Source organism: Dreissena polymorpha, chromosome 4 (genome assembly GCF_020536995.1).
Source record: "Dreissena polymorpha isolate Duluth1 chromosome 4, UMN_Dpol_1.0, whole genome shotgun sequence".
In the NCBI taxonomy this organism is placed as follows: Eukaryota; Metazoa; Mollusca; class Bivalvia; order Myida; family Dreissenidae; genus Dreissena; species Dreissena polymorpha.
In genome coordinates, this window is record NC_068358.1 from 117,267,964 (window position 1) to 117,288,098 (window position 20,135).

The 20,135-nt window shown below is 33.8% G+C and overlaps 1 protein-coding gene across 1 annotated transcript; it reads left to right on the forward strand.

Annotated features, from left to right (window-relative positions):
• The first annotated feature begins 5,741 nt into the window (after nt 1–5,741).
• Nucleotides 5,742–17,322, forward strand: LOC127877982 (uncharacterized). Its single transcript, XM_052424324.1, has 4 exons — nt 5,742–5,813; nt 7,749–8,011; nt 15,689–15,835; nt 16,024–17,322. The coding sequence occupies exons 2-4, from the start codon at nt 7,783–7,785 to the stop codon at nt 16,476–16,478; spliced, it is 831 nt and encodes a 276-aa protein (XP_052280284.1). The 5' UTR covers nt 5,742–5,813; nt 7,749–7,782; the 3' UTR covers nt 16,479–17,322.
• Nucleotides 17,323–20,135: the final 2,813 nt, after the last annotated feature.

The following is a 20,135-nucleotide window of genomic DNA, read 5'->3' on the forward strand; positions in this document are numbered from 1 at the left end:
GCGAGTTTTTGTTGTTATTTATAATGTGATGCATATGCTAAAATGTAAAAACATTGGTGATGTGTATTGTAATACATTTTCTTCACGTGTGTTTAACATAGACCAGCTGCTTGGTTGCGACACTTCACACCCAGCTATTGGGATAACATGATACCCGCCGTCCGTGCATTAGTGTTTCCGTAAATTTTGTCATAGATGTGCACGATAATGCATATAAATGTTCCATGGGTTTACCTATTTTAAAGTTGTTCAAACCATTTCGGTCGTCAGCTTCATATGTAATTAGAGCTTATATGGATAGAAAAAAGTGACGACTTAAAAAATTTTTCCTCCGAAACTATAAAGCCCTAAAACTACATACAGGGTATGTGCCATCGTATAACAGTCCACTGCAAAGTTTTCATTCCTCTTGCGTAATAACTTACCTCACCACGAGGTCACATGATATATATTTATTTCCAAAATAACATTTACAATATTAATGTTATTCCCTTTACCCTTTATCCCACTTAGAAGCAAAGTTAAAATGGCTATATGCAAACAGCATAAAACCAGAACAGACTGAAAGTTACAGGTTTTATGTTGTTTGCTGCTAATCAGTATCTAATGGTTGGCAATGAAGCCTTTAACATTTGAATCTAGTAAGAAAGGTCTTTTATTAAAGATAACTTTCTGAGGGACGGTGCTACACATGCGTCAAAATACGTATCTCAGTGGTAAATTGTTTAAACAATAAAGCCCAAAGCTTTATTATAAGTTTGTAACATAAGATATTGATCCTCTACACACTTGTTCAAATCATGCATTTTGAGTCAAAACGGGACACGTCCAAATGGTCATATTATGACCGACAAACTCAGCAAAAGTTCGCATTGAAATTCAATCTCCACGCAGAGTTGTCGTTCCTTGCTCTCACATACAACTCTGCGAAAGGCTCAGGGTGCCATTTTGTCTACCAAATAGCTAAAACCGAACAAACGTATTTAATGTATATTTGATTGGATATTTAAGATCGCATGCATTAAATTAAAAAATATGACTTTTAAATGTACGATAAATCGTGCAAAACATTGCGAGTTTTAATGCAACTCTTTGGAACTCTTTTATTGCCCATTTACGCAGATGGAATCATTCCACGCACTTTACAAATGTAAACAATTGAACATAATGTTTATTTAGTGACGTTAGGAATTGCTTCGACGTGTGTATGTATGTTGGTTTTTTAACATCAAAAAACCATATCAATTTTATAATAATGAATTAAGACTGATATAAGATATCATGGTATGAGATGGTTTTCTTTAATGCAGTGAATGCAATGTAACCGTCGTGCAAGAGATTGTTTAGTATACTGTCACCTCAATGATGAACGCTTGGTATGATCATGACATGAATGAGACGCTTTCATAACAATAGTCCGTTCTGAGCCCAACACAGAGGTGAATGTAATGTAACCGTCGTGCAAGAGATTGATTGAAATTAAGTAAAAAATAGTTTTCACTGAAACCGCAATTTTCAATTCTTTAATGTTTTGGCATTGGTAAACTACAAATGGTGAATTCCATTAGTGGGCCACTATAAAGTGTTTAACAAAATGCACCGGTGATAAAAACTGGAAACATCGGGCCTGCCACGTGATAAAATAAACAAAAATTGTTAAACAATTTAATGATTTTTGCTCTCAAATGAAAAAAACAAACACCACACAATTCGTGTGAATGATCTATAGCCATTTTCAAAAATGAAATAAAATAAAAAACTTTATTACCAAGAATATATGCATGTGCAGGTCGAGGTCATCCGTTTTCATACCATTTGAAATTAATAAACCTACAGCCATATGTGTTTAAGTTAGTGTAAAATAATGTGTGTTTTGATTTCTTTACAATGTTTATCGATTACTTGCAATATTATACAAGAGGCGACTAAGGCATGTTTATATGAATGCATGTATAACAATTTTGTAGTCAATCAACACATTCTTGGCATACATAGAAACACAAATGAAAAAACAACAACAGCTCATTGTTGAATTTATGCTTATTATGATCGTCAAATAATTGTGAGACACACAGCAAAGTGGTATATATTAAAATAGTAAAAAATAGCATCCTAACATATTGGGTCAATTACTTATTCCTGGATTGGACAAGTAAATAGATGCACACATTCTATTTTTACTTTTTTATATTTGCATTTGTTTTGAATGTTAAATGCTAAACGTTTTTTAATATTAAATGCTTAACGTTTTGTATGTTTAATGCTTTAAACGTTTTGAATGTTTAATGATTAAAGTTTTGAATGTTTAATTCTAAACGGTTTGAATGTTTATGCTTAACGTATTTAATGCTTAATGCTAAACGTTTTTAATGTATGATAATTAACGTTTTGAATGTTTAATGCTTTACGTTTTGACTGCTGATTGCTTAACGTTTTAAATGTTTGATGCGCAAAATTTTGAATGTATATTGCTGAACGTTTTGAATGTTAAATGCTAAACGTTTTGAATAGTAATGCTCAACGTTTTGAATCGATTATTTTAACCGTCTTGGAAAAGTGGATATCATATCGATTACAAATATTTCTATATAAGTTTTAAAATGCAGTTATTAATTTCACTCACGTGCTCATTTGTACTGCAAAGACACATAATTCGAAACACATTTAACCCATTTATGCCTAGCGTCTAGAAAATAGGCCTTGGCAAACAGCGTAGACCCAGATGAGACGCCGCATAATGCGTCGTCTCATCTTGGTCTACGCTTTTTGCTGAAAGAAATTTCTGTAAGAAATGTTCTAAATATAGAAAAAAAATACTAAACATCCCTAATTTTGAAAATAAACGGATCCAACGTTTTAATGAACAATTTTTATTAAGTTTTTTTCATCAAGACTATTATTCAAATAGAACCCAAGAACGCACATTCTATATCTGGCTTAAAAACATCAACACCTGCAAAGAACATTTTCACTGATCTAATAAGGCTTTCGTAAAATAGAAGTGTACGCCCACCTGAGATTCTTACACAACTTTTCTCTTTGCAAGTCCAGATGTGCTTTAAATAACACACATAATTCCTTTATAATAAAAAGGGGTTTAGTGCATGTGCGTAAAGTGTCGCCCCAGATTAGCCGGTGCAGTATGCACAGGGTAATCAGGTACGAAACTTTCAGCCTTAACTTGATTTTTGCTAAGAAGAGACTTTCTGAAACGAAAAATCTCATTTAAGCGGAATGTATCGTCCCTGGTTAGCCTGTGGGGACTGCGGACTGCACAAGCAAATTTGAGAAGACACTTTACGCACATGCATTTAGCCCCTTTTTCACACAGCATGGCCCATATATACTCTACGGCATGTTAACTATGGTTTACTGACAGACATTTAATGTTGGTGGGATCTTGTTGGTTTTTTCGGTGGCAGTGAGATGCCGGAAGGCTCTACAGAAACTGCACCTTTCCAGTATTGCCACCACCAAGCAGTCACGCTATATTTTCCTCTCGACCATTAAAATTCCTAGAAACAATAAATTATGAATTTATTTTACGCGTAATTCAATATTAGACTTAAACAAGGCCCTTCCGATAGGCTGCAATACACTCAATCAGTTGGTATTCCTCCGTGGTCGAAAACAGTGCTTATTTCTAAAGAGTTCATCGTCTCTTCTCGTTAAAAACACACACAATTTAGCGATCCCATAGATGCTTTTTGTGGTTATTCCCCGTATTCTACGTGTTTCTGCAATAGTTTTGTGAATTTCGTATGGATTACTTTAACAGATTAACGTTTATAGTAGTTTTTTTTTTAAACGGTGCTATTGTCGAAATCTTACTGCCGAAAACTTGTTTTCCAAAGATGCTTGAATATGGGCAAAGTTTACTTTCTTAGAAGTTGCGAGAAGGTAAATTTTGGACTGAAATTATTTTGTGCGGACAGAGTTGTCGTTTAAATTAAACAAAGACTTGCAAAATTTTATGTAAAGGAACGGTACGGAAAATGCTTTCAAAGTTGGCAGTTTCTTATGGGACCCTATTGGAAATGGAATTTGTATAATACAACAACCTATTTTTTCTCTTCTTAAATTGAGTTAAAGGGGCCGTCAACCAGATTTACGAAAAACGAAAAGTTCTAAAATACCGTTGTTTTTTACAATTATTAGTTTATATTGATTAAAATATCACGACTGGTATATTATATTACTTGAAAAAGTTAATATTTTCATTATATTCGGAAATAAAAAATTTCGCGAAGTGAAATCGAAAGTACATCGCGAAAATAGGTGACATAACGATATACACACTATAAATAACGCAAGTAGATTGACCATTTTATATATAAAATATATACAATTCACTACGCATGCACAATTTGCATTCCTGGTTTTAAAACTTGACGATGATGATCAATCTACTTGCGTTATTTATAGTTAACTGGTAGTTACCTGGTACACATACCCAGTAAAATTGTATTACCGAATATACTGAAAATATGAAAACTTAACAACTTTTTCAAGTAATGTAATATGCCAGTCGTGATATTTTAATCAATATAAACTAATAATTGTAAAAAATACGGTATTTTGGAACTTTTCTTTTTTCGTGAATTCTGGTTGACGGCCCCTTTAAAATGTATAACGGACCACGTAAAGTGCCATCAGTCAGCGACAAAGAGTTGTTTGTTTTCACCTTCATCTTCATCTATCGAAGAAATACAGAGCAAATAAAACAACAACCTATAAACAAACACAATCAGACAGGTAGGTTGGCTGAACGTTTTTCGAAAACTATATCCATGAACGAGTTTTCTTCCGTTTTTAATAAAGATATAAAATTAAATTATTTTTTTCCAAGGTGCAAGGTAATCGGCATCCGTTATAAATTTGTAGTTAAGACCAGCTAATATTAACAAGCATAGCATACATGGTCGAACATGCAACCTTCAATATAAGAGTTCAGTCGATTGAACGCAAAACGTACACAACTTTGTGACGTCTGATAACAATAAAACGCGAAAATATAAAACGTTTATTTAACCCTTTGCATGCTGGGAAATTTGTCGTCTGCTAAAATGTCGTCTGCTGAATTTCTAAAATTAGCATTTTCTTCGATTCTTTTCAAAGAATATTATCAGAATAGCAAACAGTTTGGATCCTGATGAGACGCCACGTTCTGTGGCGTCTCATCTGGATCCAAACTGTTTGCAAAGGCCTTCAAAATTCGGTTCCCGCACTGAAAGGGTTAATGTTCGTTTGTTAAATCAGAAGTGTTTTTTTATAACCAACACATAGAGTTTCACACACATTTGAGCGTCTATAGTATGTTGAATGCAATTCTTCGACTTTCGCAAAGTAAATACGTATTTGTATTAAGCTTCTCTTCGAAGGATTTTGTCATTTCCTTTTATTTACATTCTCAGCGATGTAGTCATTCCGCAGCGCTAACCATCATTGAGTGGAACGTACGTAAATAAGAATTTTAACAAAAGACACCTTTTGAATTAACATTTGGTAAATACAAAATCATCTATTATCACTGATAAAAGAGCACACATAAGATGCGAGATTTCTTTCTTTGGTCTCACTGTATAACAGGTTGATTTAAATAAATTCTATGATATGATTCGCTCGAGTTCCATTGTATTGAAGCTATTTAATTTGATTTTAAATCGATGGCCTACAATCTGAATATGCAAAGAAATAAGTGATGAAAAGGTAAGGCGTCTTGTTTATATATCTGTAAGAGCCTTTTCTAGACAGATATATTACCATTTAGATGTTGATGGTGAACTATATCGAAACATGGATTTGTACAACTGGTAATTTTGTTTTTTAAATTTTGGTCAAGGAACAATATAATACTTGTAAATTGTATATTACTTACTATATCTAAAATAATGATGATGATGGTGGTGATGATGATGGTGGTGCTGATGATAATAGTGATTTTTATGATGATGATGATGATGATGATAATAATACTAGAGATATAATAACAATAATAATAATAATAGTAGTAGTAATAATAATAATAATAATAATAATAATAATAATAATAATAATAATAATAATAATATGATTATGATGATGATGATGACGACTATGATTACGATGATAAGGATGATAAGGATGATAATATTATAATAATAATAATAATAGAAACAATGACAATAACAACAATACAACAACAACAACAATAATAATAATAATAATAATAATAATAATAATAATAATAATAATAATAATAATAATAATAATAACAATAATAATAATAATGATACTAATAATAATAATATAATGAAGATAATGAAGATGATTATGATGATGATGATGTTCCTGTTTATAAACACGTTTTTCTGAATTGAGCACGAACATCAAATGGGATAGAATTAGAAAACTTCAGGTCGCTATATCATGTACATAATTATACATGCTTGGTGTTGTTTGTAGGGCATGCTCGAATGTTATTTCACGAGTTGTTATAGAATTAATATTTTCTAGTGTGGTGCGTGAAAGACCATCATTAAGTTAGAGTAAGTCAATACAAAAAGTATACATGTATTTAGTTTTCATCAAACTTGATTTATTCCTCCACTGAAGGTCTATACTCTTTTCAAATAGTATTTCGGTAAGAAATTTGGAAATATCTGCATGCTTAAATATTATTCGACCATATCTAAAATTTGAATGACCCACTTATTTAAACATGATTCTTGCGTCTTCAAGACGCGTGTATATTTATACAAGACGCCTGAATATTTATGACCTTATGCTTTACATATTCGTTTGATACATTTGTTTTAAATGTGATTAATTTACGTGTTAAATGAAAAACGCCAGTAAATGTCATTTGAACACGGATGTTAGTAACAAATCCGAGCCCTATCGGAAGATGTTGATCGTAAATGCATCCGGTGAGATGTTTTATCGTTAAAAACATCGTTTAAATCAATATTCATTTCATAGAACTAACGTTAATTCAAATCTTGATTTTTTTTGTTCGTCCGGTTTGAATTCGCCAATAGCACCACCGCACAGTAAACTAACGCACTTTGTACACTGTACACAGTGAAATTGGGCCGTGCTCTCTGAAAAGGGTGTTTAACCCATTTATGCCTAGTGGACTCTCCCATCCTTCTAAATTGGATCAATTTATTTCCAAAATTAGGGATGCCTAGTATATTTACTTCTATATTTAGAATATTTCTTACAGAAATTCCTTTAAGCACACAGCGCAGACCCTGATGAGACGCCGCATCATGCGGCGTCTCATCTGGGTCTACGCTCTTTGCCAATGCATTTTTTTCTAGACACTAGGCATAAATGGTTAAATGCGTGTGCGTAAAGAGTCGTCCTTAATTAGCATATGCAGACGACACTTTCCGCTTTTATGATATTTTCAGTTTCAAGAAAGTCACTTCTTAGACAAAATCACGTTAAGTCGGAAACTGTCGTCCCTGATTAGTCTGCACATATATTTAAACCCCCTTTGCTAAGAGCGAGACTCAATTAGTTAACTTATCAATTAATGAAATTACAACATGCTCATAAAATATACCGCGTGTTTATTTCGATTTAACGCTGTCCCCACGCGCCGATGCCTTATTATGAGAAGATCCGGGCTGTGTCCAGCCCCGTTACTCAACCCTCCTTGAGAATCTCCGAAAACCAAAACTTATCACGCAGAGACAGCTTAAATATTCAAAACAATCACGGATACCTCATTGAGTCTATTGCCTATTGAATGATTTTAGATAAAACTTTAAAACAGCGAAGAAGCAAATAAATATGACGAACGTGTTTGGTACCGCAAGCACGTGGGCGAAGCTGGCGCTCGTGCTGATCGTGGTCGCCGCGGCACTGCACGTGGCGGGATTCGCGACGAGCTACTGGATGCTGACGGAAACCATACAGGAGAATCTGGCCTTCGCGACCGGCCTGTGGAAGGCAATTAACTGCTCTGGGGGCCACGACTCCGCCTGTGCGGACATAGACGTGCCCAGCGAACACAAGACAGGTACGGCGTATAATACATTTTCACAAATAATATTTCATTTGTTGTATTTATATCGATGCAACCGAAGATTTAGAAGTAATTCCGTAAGTCGGTTTTTCGGTCGGTTTTTTAGTCGGTTTGTCCGCTTTAACAGTTGTCAGTTTGCATCTAAAGATATTTTTTATGTTAACTTGGAATTTTATGCTTGAGCTATTTTTTCCTGATAATACAAGATGAATATGTTAAATAGAATATGAAAAACTGGAAAAGATCTCAAAGTTTGCAGAACAATCAAAAGAATCAGACTGTGATTATGCGATGTTTGATGAATTGAGTCGCGTTCTGAGAAAACTGGGCATAATGCATGTGCGTAAAGTGTCGTCGCAGATTAGCCTGTGTAGTCCACACAGGCTAATTAGGGACGACACTTTCCGTTTTTATGACTATTTTTGTTAAAATGAAGTATCTTCTAATCGAAAATTCAATTTGGGCGGAAAGTGTCGTCCCTGATTAGCCTGTGCGGACTGCACAGGCTAATCTGGGACGACACTTTACGCAGATGCATTATGCCCAGTTTTCTCAAAACACGACACAATCAGTCCTGAAATGCCCATATAATTGAAAAATTCAATCAAATTTCGCATATGATATACAATCGTAATTTAATTTGTGTAAGTTATTGATGAAAGGCTGCAATTCATGATAAATTTAAGATTGGTTATAAAATAATCTTGCCGATTTCCAGTTAAGTGAAAATAATTATAATCAGTTAAAGTAGGTAAAGCCTTATGGAACTAAAAGCCTCAAAAGATAACCAATCAACAAGTATAAATATATTCTACGCAACCAAAAAAACCTGTTGCTATTAAAAGTATAATTATGTCTAATCACCTTCGATGACATGCTTATATACCTAATTGAACGTACATTTATATGTTATGTGAATGTATTTGTAACTGGAGATTAGAGTAATTACCAAAGGTCGCTTATAAAAACACGATCTAAATAATTCATGATAGCTCTTAGCTTCAAATATAATCTTTAGTGAATACCATTTTATACCAAAGGGGAGTCCTTTCACTTACATATCTGACAAAAGTAGACCTTAGTTCATCTCCTGTAAACATTGGTTAAGCTTCAATGAAATTCTTACTTACAGTAATCACAGGTATTGGGCGCGTGGCCAAATCACTTAAACACTATCAACATGTCATAAAACTTTTTTTTTCATCCAAAAAAAGAACGTAAAGTCTGGTATAATATATATTATATCAGATTTTTTTGATTTTTTATGTCATGAAAAGTTGTATTATGACATAATGATAGTGTTAAAATAACTTGGCCACGCGCCCATAAATGTGACAGCAATATGAAGAACGAGGTCCTAGTTTTGCGAGTAAATCACAGCTCTACCGAGCTGTTCATCGATACAATATCTGTTTATGATCAAACAACTTTTCTATTTGCAATATTGACATTTCACAGTTTTGTTTTCAATGATGAATGAAGCACATAACATAACTTAAACAATTCTTTTGTCGATTGTTGTTAAAGTCATGAATTTTTTAATGCCCTTCCTTTGCCGCGCATCATGGCAAATGGTTCAACATTCGTTTGTCGGTTAGATGATAATATTTTAATAGTTTAATGTTATAATTAATTCACTGATAACTAATGCCACAAGAAGATGCACACAATGCACACGGTTAATGAACTTGTGTAACGTTTATTAAGACCAGTTTTGTACAATTTAAGGATTATCTCTGTGTTTTATTTACTGAATTAATTAAACGAGTCGTCATTTAGATTAGTTCTCAGTTGATATCTCTGACAAAAATTATATAAATAAACCCGGATTTCTTTTTAAATTTAAAGCGTTCTGCATTTTATCTTTGGCCGATATATACTTGTGAAACGGGCTAAAATATTACGAATACTTAAAAAAAGTTTTTTCTTACGAAACAAATAAAACAGGTCTTCGTCGGAGATGAACAAGCTCATTTGCAAACGAATTGGCATCGAGTTGGATTAATTAAACGCTACACAAAAAGCGACATATGTAAGTTTGAAAATAATTATCGGATGGCATCGAAAATGGTTGCAAACGTTTGTATGCACATTTAATTGGCAGTTATCTTTACAAAGATCGGCATTTTGAATATATTCTTTTTTATTCTTTTTTTAATTTAAATCCATAATTTCATATCCAAATGGTCTATTTGGTATAGACTTTCAATACGAACACATTCGGCATCGAGTGTTAATTTATTGTTCAGCAGATTAATATTTATTTCCCGCCTTTCATTTTTATAGAAAGACTCAGCAAGTATTAAATTGATATACCACCTATTACATGTGCTCTTGATCAAATCCAACCCAAATTGTCAACATCCCTGCAAATAATTATCAATCTGGCCAATCTTTAATATTTGTCTATTCTCTATTCTTATCGTGTCCTATTTGAATGAAATAAAAGCCTGTTGAACATTTTTGTCTCGGCGCATGAAAAGGTTATGTTGAACCATAATAGCTGTTATAAATGTACCACAGTGTTAACAGTCTTTGTATGTCGCTCTAGGTGTTTCGTATAGCACAATATTGAATTGAGATTATCGGAGCTTACTGTAAGCATGATGTGTGCGCATGCAGTTCCGTAGCCAGACCCAAATTTAAGCCGAGGCAGTATCTAAGGTCGTTCTAGGGGGGTCCGGGGAATGTCCCCCCCCCCCTGGATTTTTTTTACCTAGAACGTCTCTGGTGCGTTTTAAAGGCCATTAAAAAACTACATTTTATACCTCAATTATCGGAATCGTGGACGCTACATATTACCGTTTGGTATCAATAAAGTTCACACAAAAATCTGCTATACGTTCATTGTCAATTTTATATTCTGGTACCATAAGCCGTGTTTGAAGTGACTATGATGTAACAAACTTAACTATAGAAAAATAGTCATATACTTAATTTGAAGTCAGATAGAAAAAAGAAAAAAAATGAGACGCAGCTCTCTCATACAAGCCATAGTATGTATATGGATAATATAATGTGCTTTACATATTTATTATTGAAATGAGTCGCCGTGGTCACGGGTTCGATCCCCACCGCGGGAGCGTTCTTTAGATCTCCCCAAAGACACCAAGTACTGGTTCTAGGCCCAGGAAACGGACTCGAGAGCGTTTATATAAGCCTTGGGCTTTCGATGCAATCGAGCTTAAATAAATAGGTTTAAACTAAGTTATTGAAATACTAAAATAAAATAGATCTACCTTATAATATTGAAAAACAGATCTATATAGCGAATAATGTTTCATGAACATGTTTTATTATTCTTCAACTTTTAAATATCAATCTTATTGAACGCTAATTCAACTCTCCTGTCTCCAGTCGAATCCCACATTTGAAGAATTTGTTTTCGATCAACTGGAATGTGTGTATGCACAAACATTAAAGCGATGCCATTAAGCCGTTCCTCTTTCATAGTAGAACGTGTCCACTTTTTAAGCCTTCGCAATGCGCTAAAACTCCGCTCACATGTACAAGAACCAATAAAAAATATTATTTCTTAAGTTAACATCAAATCAGCTTCCGCAAACTTGCTGTTGTAGTTCAGACAAGTTCACGGTGAAAAAATTCGTGGACGATTTGTTTTTCCATTTAGAGCTTGAAAGCACAATAGGGCTCTTAAAAGAAATATTTAAATGCATTAAATCAAAAGCGTTTTCAATCATAAACACATATAAAAAGGATCATTGATGGAATTTACTAAAACACGGACCTACTGGGATTCGAACCAACGCAATGACAATATAATAGTGAGCAATGGATACAGAGTCTGACGCCGTACCGATTGCGTCACAGGGGCATATTGTTTATCATGAGGAGTACAAATATTTAACTTAAATCAGTGGAGTTTTTGGCCATTTTTTCAATTTTCTTGTGGAACATTTTGCTTTAGCACTGCGTCATCATTTTCTGTCAGTAGCCTCAGAGCGTTGACATATGCTAAGAAATAGCCGAACGAAAATTCAATTTTAATTCTATTTTAACAACTTTTTAACAGCAGAAAGTAACTTATTAGATCACTACAAACGTTTTAACCATTTAGAAGAGACGTACTTTGTGAGTGATACCGGAAAACGTTAAAAGTCATCGTTATATTTTTGGTTACCTGAGTCACTTTCACTTTTTCTTTCGCGAGTAAACAGCGATGTAAATAAACTGATTGTTTGTAAACACAATTGACTTGGAGGACACTTTATTTTGAGCTCAAAACAAGTTGTATTGCTCATTTTTTATTATTATGTCTAATATCATATATATATTGTTTTTTGATAACCTTTATAAATAAAATAAGAAAAACATATTTAAAAATCTGTTAATAATTACGTATCTTCACCTTTATAGAGCCTTTAATAAACGGATTTTCCTAAACATTTTGCTGAGCCATTTGACATCAATTGAAGTTATTAAATGAAATAAGTATCTGCCTCAACATGAACCAATTGTACTTAATGATATTATTTGTTTGTGTATATCATAGTGCCTTAAATTCATTAAATTGCCTCAATTTCTTATATAGATTTTATTCTTTGATATAAATTTTCCTTTTTTCCCTTGTTATCTCAACATTGCTCTGCAAATTTTAGCCGAGGCAACTGCCTCGGTGTGCCTCAGCGTGGCTACGGCGCTGGCATGTATTAAATAAACCATCTTCCAAGTCTTCAAGATCGTGTTAAAATGATACACGTTGATTAATATAAACCTACCTAATTCATTTGAACTTAAAGGAACCTGTGTAGGGTAGGCAATAGAAAGTTAATTTAATGATTTGAATGTAAAAAATAAAGCTATGGCTCCTTTAATATTCATTAGTCTCATAAAATCAAGCAGTATTTGAATTAAATAGATCGAAATCTAAAACGGCATGTTTATCAAATTCAATTGAAATTTGAAAAGTTCGACAGGTGCCAGCATCCTCGTATATTCACAAAGCCATTCATCGAGTTAATCAATGCGGCTGTCCCCGCACATTAGACGTGACGGGTTTCGTCTATGCGGTGAAAATGCACTCTCACGCCGCATAGCAGATACCGAATATCAAATAATAAATTGTAATTGTAAATATCATGGGGAAAATTTACAATCAGATTTATTAAATAAGTGCACGTACAATTAATAATTAATTATTAGATTTGCTTTCGCATCTAAAATATATTTATATTTCGGTCCATCCTCATCATTATTATCATGACGACATATAAACATCGTTTCCTTTTTTTGTTGTCACAAATTCAGTTGCATTGACTTTAATCTAGTGAAACGACGATGCTTAAAGCGGGTATATACGATTTTTATATGTGCTGAATTGTTAAATATTGATACAAATATGTTATAATAACACACAATATGCAAGAAAAATGATACATTAAAGACGAATTTCATAAAATACAGCAAATACAAATTAGGGCCCTGAGCCGATTGTGACGAAGATAATTCGTAATTATTTTCCTACAATAACCGATGCATTCGTCTTTTTAGTAAGTGTTTGTGTGTCGTATGAATCGATATCGCTGCAGGAATTTCAAATAAACCGTTAAACTAAATTTAGATTCACATCGTACATGCATGATATACATGCTGGCGAATTCGGCTGTACAGCCTTTTTCGATTTCAGAATTAAATATCTGGCTTATTTAGCATTTTTCGACACATGTTCTTCTTAACTTTTATTTTAGTTCATATTGAAATATATGTATAATACATTTTTACACATTTTATATTAATAAATAAATATTTGACAAGATCGTATATACCCGCTTTAAATATCAAAATTGATTTTGAAATTGTGTTATACGGGGACAGGACTGTTCTTAAATCATTCCAACCGATATTTTACGAAATATTGGTTGATTTTGAGTTTTTATGTTACTTTCAATATATCGTAATAACACATTATTGCGATAAATAATTAAAGTGACATACGAACTCAAAGCCAACGAATATTTCGTTAAAGCGGGTATATACGATCTTGTCAAATATTTATTTATTAATATAAAATGTGTAAAAATGTATTATACATATATTTCAATATGAACTAAAATAAAAGTTAAGAAGAACATGTGTCGAAAAATGCTAAATAAGCCAGATATTTAATTCTGAAATCGAAAAAGGCTGTACAGCCGAATTCGCCAGCATGTATATCATGCATGTACGATGTGAATCTAAATTTAGTTTAACGGTTCATTTGAAATTCCTGCAGCGATATCGATTCATACGACACACAAACACTTACTAAAAAGACGAATGCATCGGTTATTGTAGGAAAATAATTACGAATTATCTTCGTCACAATCGGCTCAGGGCCCTAATTTGTATTTGCTGTATTTTATGAAATTCGTCTTAAATGTATCATTTTTCTTGCATATTGTGTGTTATTATAACATATTTGTATCAATATTTAACAATTCAGCACATATAAAAATCGTATATACCCGCTTTAAATATTTCGTAAAATTAAACTTACCCATAACAAATCAGTGTTCCTTATAGCAATAGCCAAAATTTCAACGCTAGATGTGGAATGGTAACACCAATCTTACAAGATAAAAAATGCTCGTTTTTATTTTTGTGGCAAAATATATTCCATTTTAATTTCCTGCAACGATATCTATTCATAAGAAACACGAACACTAACTTGGTACATGAACATGTGTTGAAAGTGATAGTATGGGCATTTTTCACTGTCAAATTGAGCTAAAAAGAATTAACAAGTTTAAATAATTAGTTAAAATGTGGCAACTAACCAATTATCTATAACTCATCTTGCTACCAGCTGTTAATAAAAAAATATATATTATTTTCGATATTGTACATGACTCGCCCACTCGTCTAAGCCGAAATGATCCGTAAAACAAAATTGTGTCTTTGTGTCGTATGAACGAATCTGCATGAAAACTACATTTAGACTGACATCGTACATCGAATCATTTCTGTCGTCAGTTTTCAAAACGAAAGTACGGTTGATATTCAAATTGATTATATTTTTCTTTCCGGGATATTGTTTTAGTATGTTGATTAACAAATATAAGTGTATATGAAGTGAAAACACCAAATATAAACAACAGTTGCGATAGACATCTATAAACGGTTAGATGCCCCTAATATCACTTTAATATATTGCCCAACATAAAAAAGTAAAAAGAGCATTTTGTATCTTGTTAAATATATGATACCAGTTGACATCTAGCGTTGAAATTGTGGCTATTGCTACAAGAGACATTGATTTTTTGAATGTGCTATCATTATATTTCGAAATATATTACAAACAAATCGTTGATTTTGAATGTGTATGGGCTTTTAACTATACAATAAACACATAAACCAATGACAAAACTAAACTCGCTGTATGACTATATGTGTCTTGGTCTGAGAAAGCAGGGCATAATGCCTGTGCGTAAAGTATCGTCCCAGATTAGCCTGTGCATATCACACAGGCTAATCAGAGACGACACTTTCCGCCTTAACTTGATTTTCTGTAAGGCGGGACTTCATTGAAACTAAAAATACCATAAAAGCGGAAAGTGTCGTCCCTGATTAGCCTGTGCGGATTGCACAGGCTAATTTGGGACGACACTTTACGCACATGTATTTTGCCTTATTTTTCACAGAACAAGACACATTATGTTCCGCCTCTTGCAGGCTCCTTCAAGGCCGTGCAGGCGTTCGAGTCCATTGTGCTGGTGCTAGTGGTGGTGGGCGCGATTATCGCCGCCATGTACGTGGCCTCCGAAAGGTTCCGCGAGATTTCCATCGCCATAACCATCACAATCCTGTGTTTTGTTGCTGGTATGATTGTATTACAACAAATTAACTTAAATTATATTAGTTATTTATCGTTTATTATAAAGTCGTAAAATAACACTGACCGCAAACTAATTAGTGAACATAACTTGGTGTGTAACAGAGATTTACGTAAGATAAACTGGCATTTTCAGTGAATACATTCCGCAATTCATGTTGTGTGTCTATTTTAGTGACACTGGGTATAATATCCATGATAATCTGGCTGGTCTTTGTGGCCTCGGACTACTATCCCGGCTATTCGATCGGCCTCTGCGTGACCGCCTTCCTGATGTGCTTCCTTGCCGGCGTCCTCATGATTCCGGACATCCGCCGCTACCAAGGTAACAGTGGCAAAATCAGACGCGTACGTCCGGAAGAACGGACGGAAGCGAATACATACGACAAATTCCGTGATCACAAACGTAGCGATTATTCTTTCAACCGGAAGTTCGCGTCACCGCCACCAGAGACCCCGGTGACCAACATCAGGCATTATTACAACCCCAACCGAGAACCATATGTTCGCAGTCCGCCGCCGTCATACCAGACAGCGCGGGCATCAGTAAACTCACGAAGTGTGAGGACTGATATTCAGACACCGGATGTGTATTTGGGTCGCGATGGACGCAAGCATACACGATACTAGACATTTAAGCATAATCGAATCGAATCCTACTGACTACGTCCTCGTTTAAAACAATGTGGCAATCTACTAAGGTCTGCCTACTTTTGGCCAACATTTGAAGAATGAAGGTGTTTATATGTACATACATGTGTTGCCCCCGAACATATCTACCGACCATAAAGGTTCAACGTAATTCTCAGCTGCTAGACCTTAAATGAATGAAATTAACTTTATGTGTCACAAGATGACATGAAAAAATAACATGGGTAAAACGCTACAAACATAACTTATGTATATCACGCACAACGTTCACTCAGGTGACAAACTTCTCCTCAACTACTATTTGAATTGCAGTGAAACGCTACATTGCAAACGTTCATTTTTACGTTTCTTGTTTGGACAACTTCTATTTCTCATACAGACCAAACGTGAATTTAAACCATTTATGCCTAGTGGACTCTCCCATCCTTCGAAATTGGATCAATTTATTTCCAAAATTAGGGAAGTCTAGTTTATTTATTTCTATATTTAGAATATTTCTTACAGAAATGCCTTTCAGCAAACTGCACAGAACCTGATGAGACGCCGCATCATGCGGCGTCTCATCTGGGTCTACGCTGTTTGTGAATGCCTTTTTTTCTAAACGCTAGGCATAAATGGTTTAACTGTAGATGGAGCCTCACACACACCCCTGTAATCTTCATGTGTACCATTTATGATTGCCTTAACAGCCTTTTCTAAGAAACTATCGTCAATTTGTTTAAAATGCACACTTTCTGTTTGCGCTTTTACAATCGTCACTTATTATATTGATTTTTAACATGAATGGAAGAACTTTATTAATAAGATACATTTTTGAAGTGTCGGAATCGCCTGCAGGATTTATTATGTTGGAAACGATTGACTTATGATTATAATAATATTAACCTTTTTGGAACAATTTGTATTCATGCAATTTTCCAAGAACGACTTAAAAATGTGAATATTTCCTAACATTCAAAAAAGGATTTCACATAAGTAAAATACTTGAATTTACTTTGGTTATGTGTGCGTTGATATTGTAACATGTAGGTTTAAAGTTTAAACTTAAGGAAAACTATCGTTCACGCGTATATTTGTTTAATACTTAATCGATTTACCGTAAACATTTATTTATAAGTCAGTACCTTTATTCGACAGTTGTTTGAATGAACAATAGACTGATACTCGTGGTTGCTTTTCTGACAAGCTGACATCTGCTTGTTAAAAAATTTCAACATGTCAGCTGTTATTAGGTCACCATAAGAAAAATTATCAAATGACAACAATGATATAGATATAAACATACTACTACTACTACTACTACTACTACTACTACTACTACTACTACTACTACTACTACTACTACTACTACTACTACTAACTACTACTACTACTACTACTACTACTACTACTACTACTACAACTACTACTACTACTACTACTACTACTACTACAACTACTACAACAACTACTACTACTACTTCTACTTCTACTACTACCACTTTTACTTCTGCTACTTCTTCTACTACTACTTCTGCTTATACTCATTTCAATTTAACGCACATAATACAATGACACACACACACACACACACACAGCATACGCTGACAACCACACAACATACTTAATCAATCATATTATCACCAAACATATTATCACAAACACACAAAATATAATCATACACATAAAACATACCTTCACAAACACACAAATACAAAAATAAACACACAGTATACTATGGTTAGTAAACAGCATGTTATTATTAAGTCCATATCATATGTTTTAAACCCATATCATTTCAATGAAACAACCGATAGTAGTCAACAGGAAACAGACGAGGCGTTCCATACTAACATTATAACACTCTGTTTGTTTACACATTGACATTAACCAACGGCACCCAATTCCTGATTAGAATAGTAATATCAATGAAATGTTAATCAGTCAACCTATTCCAATCTTTACGACGCAAATATCTTCCCTCTTATTATCCCACAAGGAAATTAGAATTTTAATCATATTCAAAAGCTTTCTGATAGTCTAACATAGCATTGAATTTTATGTTTATATGTATATGTCCTTCCAACTTCATAGCTATGGCTTGTTGTAGGTCTAATGTATAGAACAAGTTTTATTTTAAGCCCCATACACACTCAAAATCAATGAATATTTAGTAAAATATTTCGTGAAATAATGTTAACCCATCAAACAATAAGTGTTCCTCATAGAAATAGTCAGGAAGCCAACGCTAAATGATTTGTTATTGTAACATAGATTTAGCGAGATACGAAATGCTCGTTTTTGGCCTGGGGCGTAGCCCCAATGCCATAGTAATGATACAAATTTTTGAGCCAGTCCGAATTGGCTGGCTGCCAAAAACCAAATTTCCAAAACTCCGATTTACCCCTTAATTTATGGGCAATAAAGAAGTTCTTCGCAGATCTAAATAATCCACCTTGTAAATACCACAGGTGGTTAGCGTGTGGCTATGATATTAATTAGTGAAAACATCATTTTGAATGATAAATAATCATGTTATAACGAAAAATTAACTTTTTTGAAAAAAAATCACTATCAAGTATCAAATATATATATAACAAGGTATGCAACTCAAAACCAACACAAAACAGGGTGCATCGCTTTGAACAGCCATATCTTCATCAATTGTGCAGCGATTTTCACGATCTTGGTCTTATTCAACGCAGAAATGAATTTCCTTTCTGGAAATGTATGTGTCTTGCAATATGTTTTCAAATGCTGGGTTAAATTTTAAGAAATAACACGATACACAACTCGCATGACCCAGTTGACAATGATCATGCAGTCTTTATGAATGAAATCTCCAGTTGTAAAGACACACCTCCGCATTGGACCAATGAAATCACTCGTGTGTTTGAAATGTCAGTTAGTTGAAATGTATGTAAACAAAGGTTTCAAACGGCGCTGGACAGTTAGTCATGATGCATAATGTAACGACAAGAACGGTAATAATGTTTTTTCATACGTTTTATTGAATTATGGTATCGAGGTACACGAACTTTGTAGGGAAGATGCCCTTTACTCCGTGAAGATTTCAGTCTTAAAGACTGCATGATCATTGTCAACTGGGTCATGCGAGTTTTGTATCGTGTTATTTCTTAAAATATGACCCAGCATTTGTAAAAATATTGAAAGGCATATACATTTTCCAGAAAGGAAATTCATTTCTGCGTTGAATAACACAGAGATCGTGAAAATCGCTGCACAATTGATGAAGATATGGCTGTTCAAAGCGATGCACCCTGTTTTTGGGTGATTTTGAGTTACATACCTTGTTATATATATATATATATTTGATAGTGATTTGTTTTTTTCATAAAAGTTAATTTTTCGTTATAACATGATTATTTATCATTCAAAATGATGTTTTCACTAATTAATATCATAGCCACACGATAACCACCTGTGGTAAATACAGAGCATCACTATATAACATGATTGTGTCATAAAAGTTGTAAACAAATATTATTGAAGCAAAATTGCTAAGCATTGGCTACGACATAGTTTTCATTGTTTGCATATTCATGCGAGAATAAGTTCCTCACTTGACGGTCTAGGCCGAAAAGATACGAGTGTCTACGGAGACAGTAAGAATAATTTTTTTCTGATACATTTTTT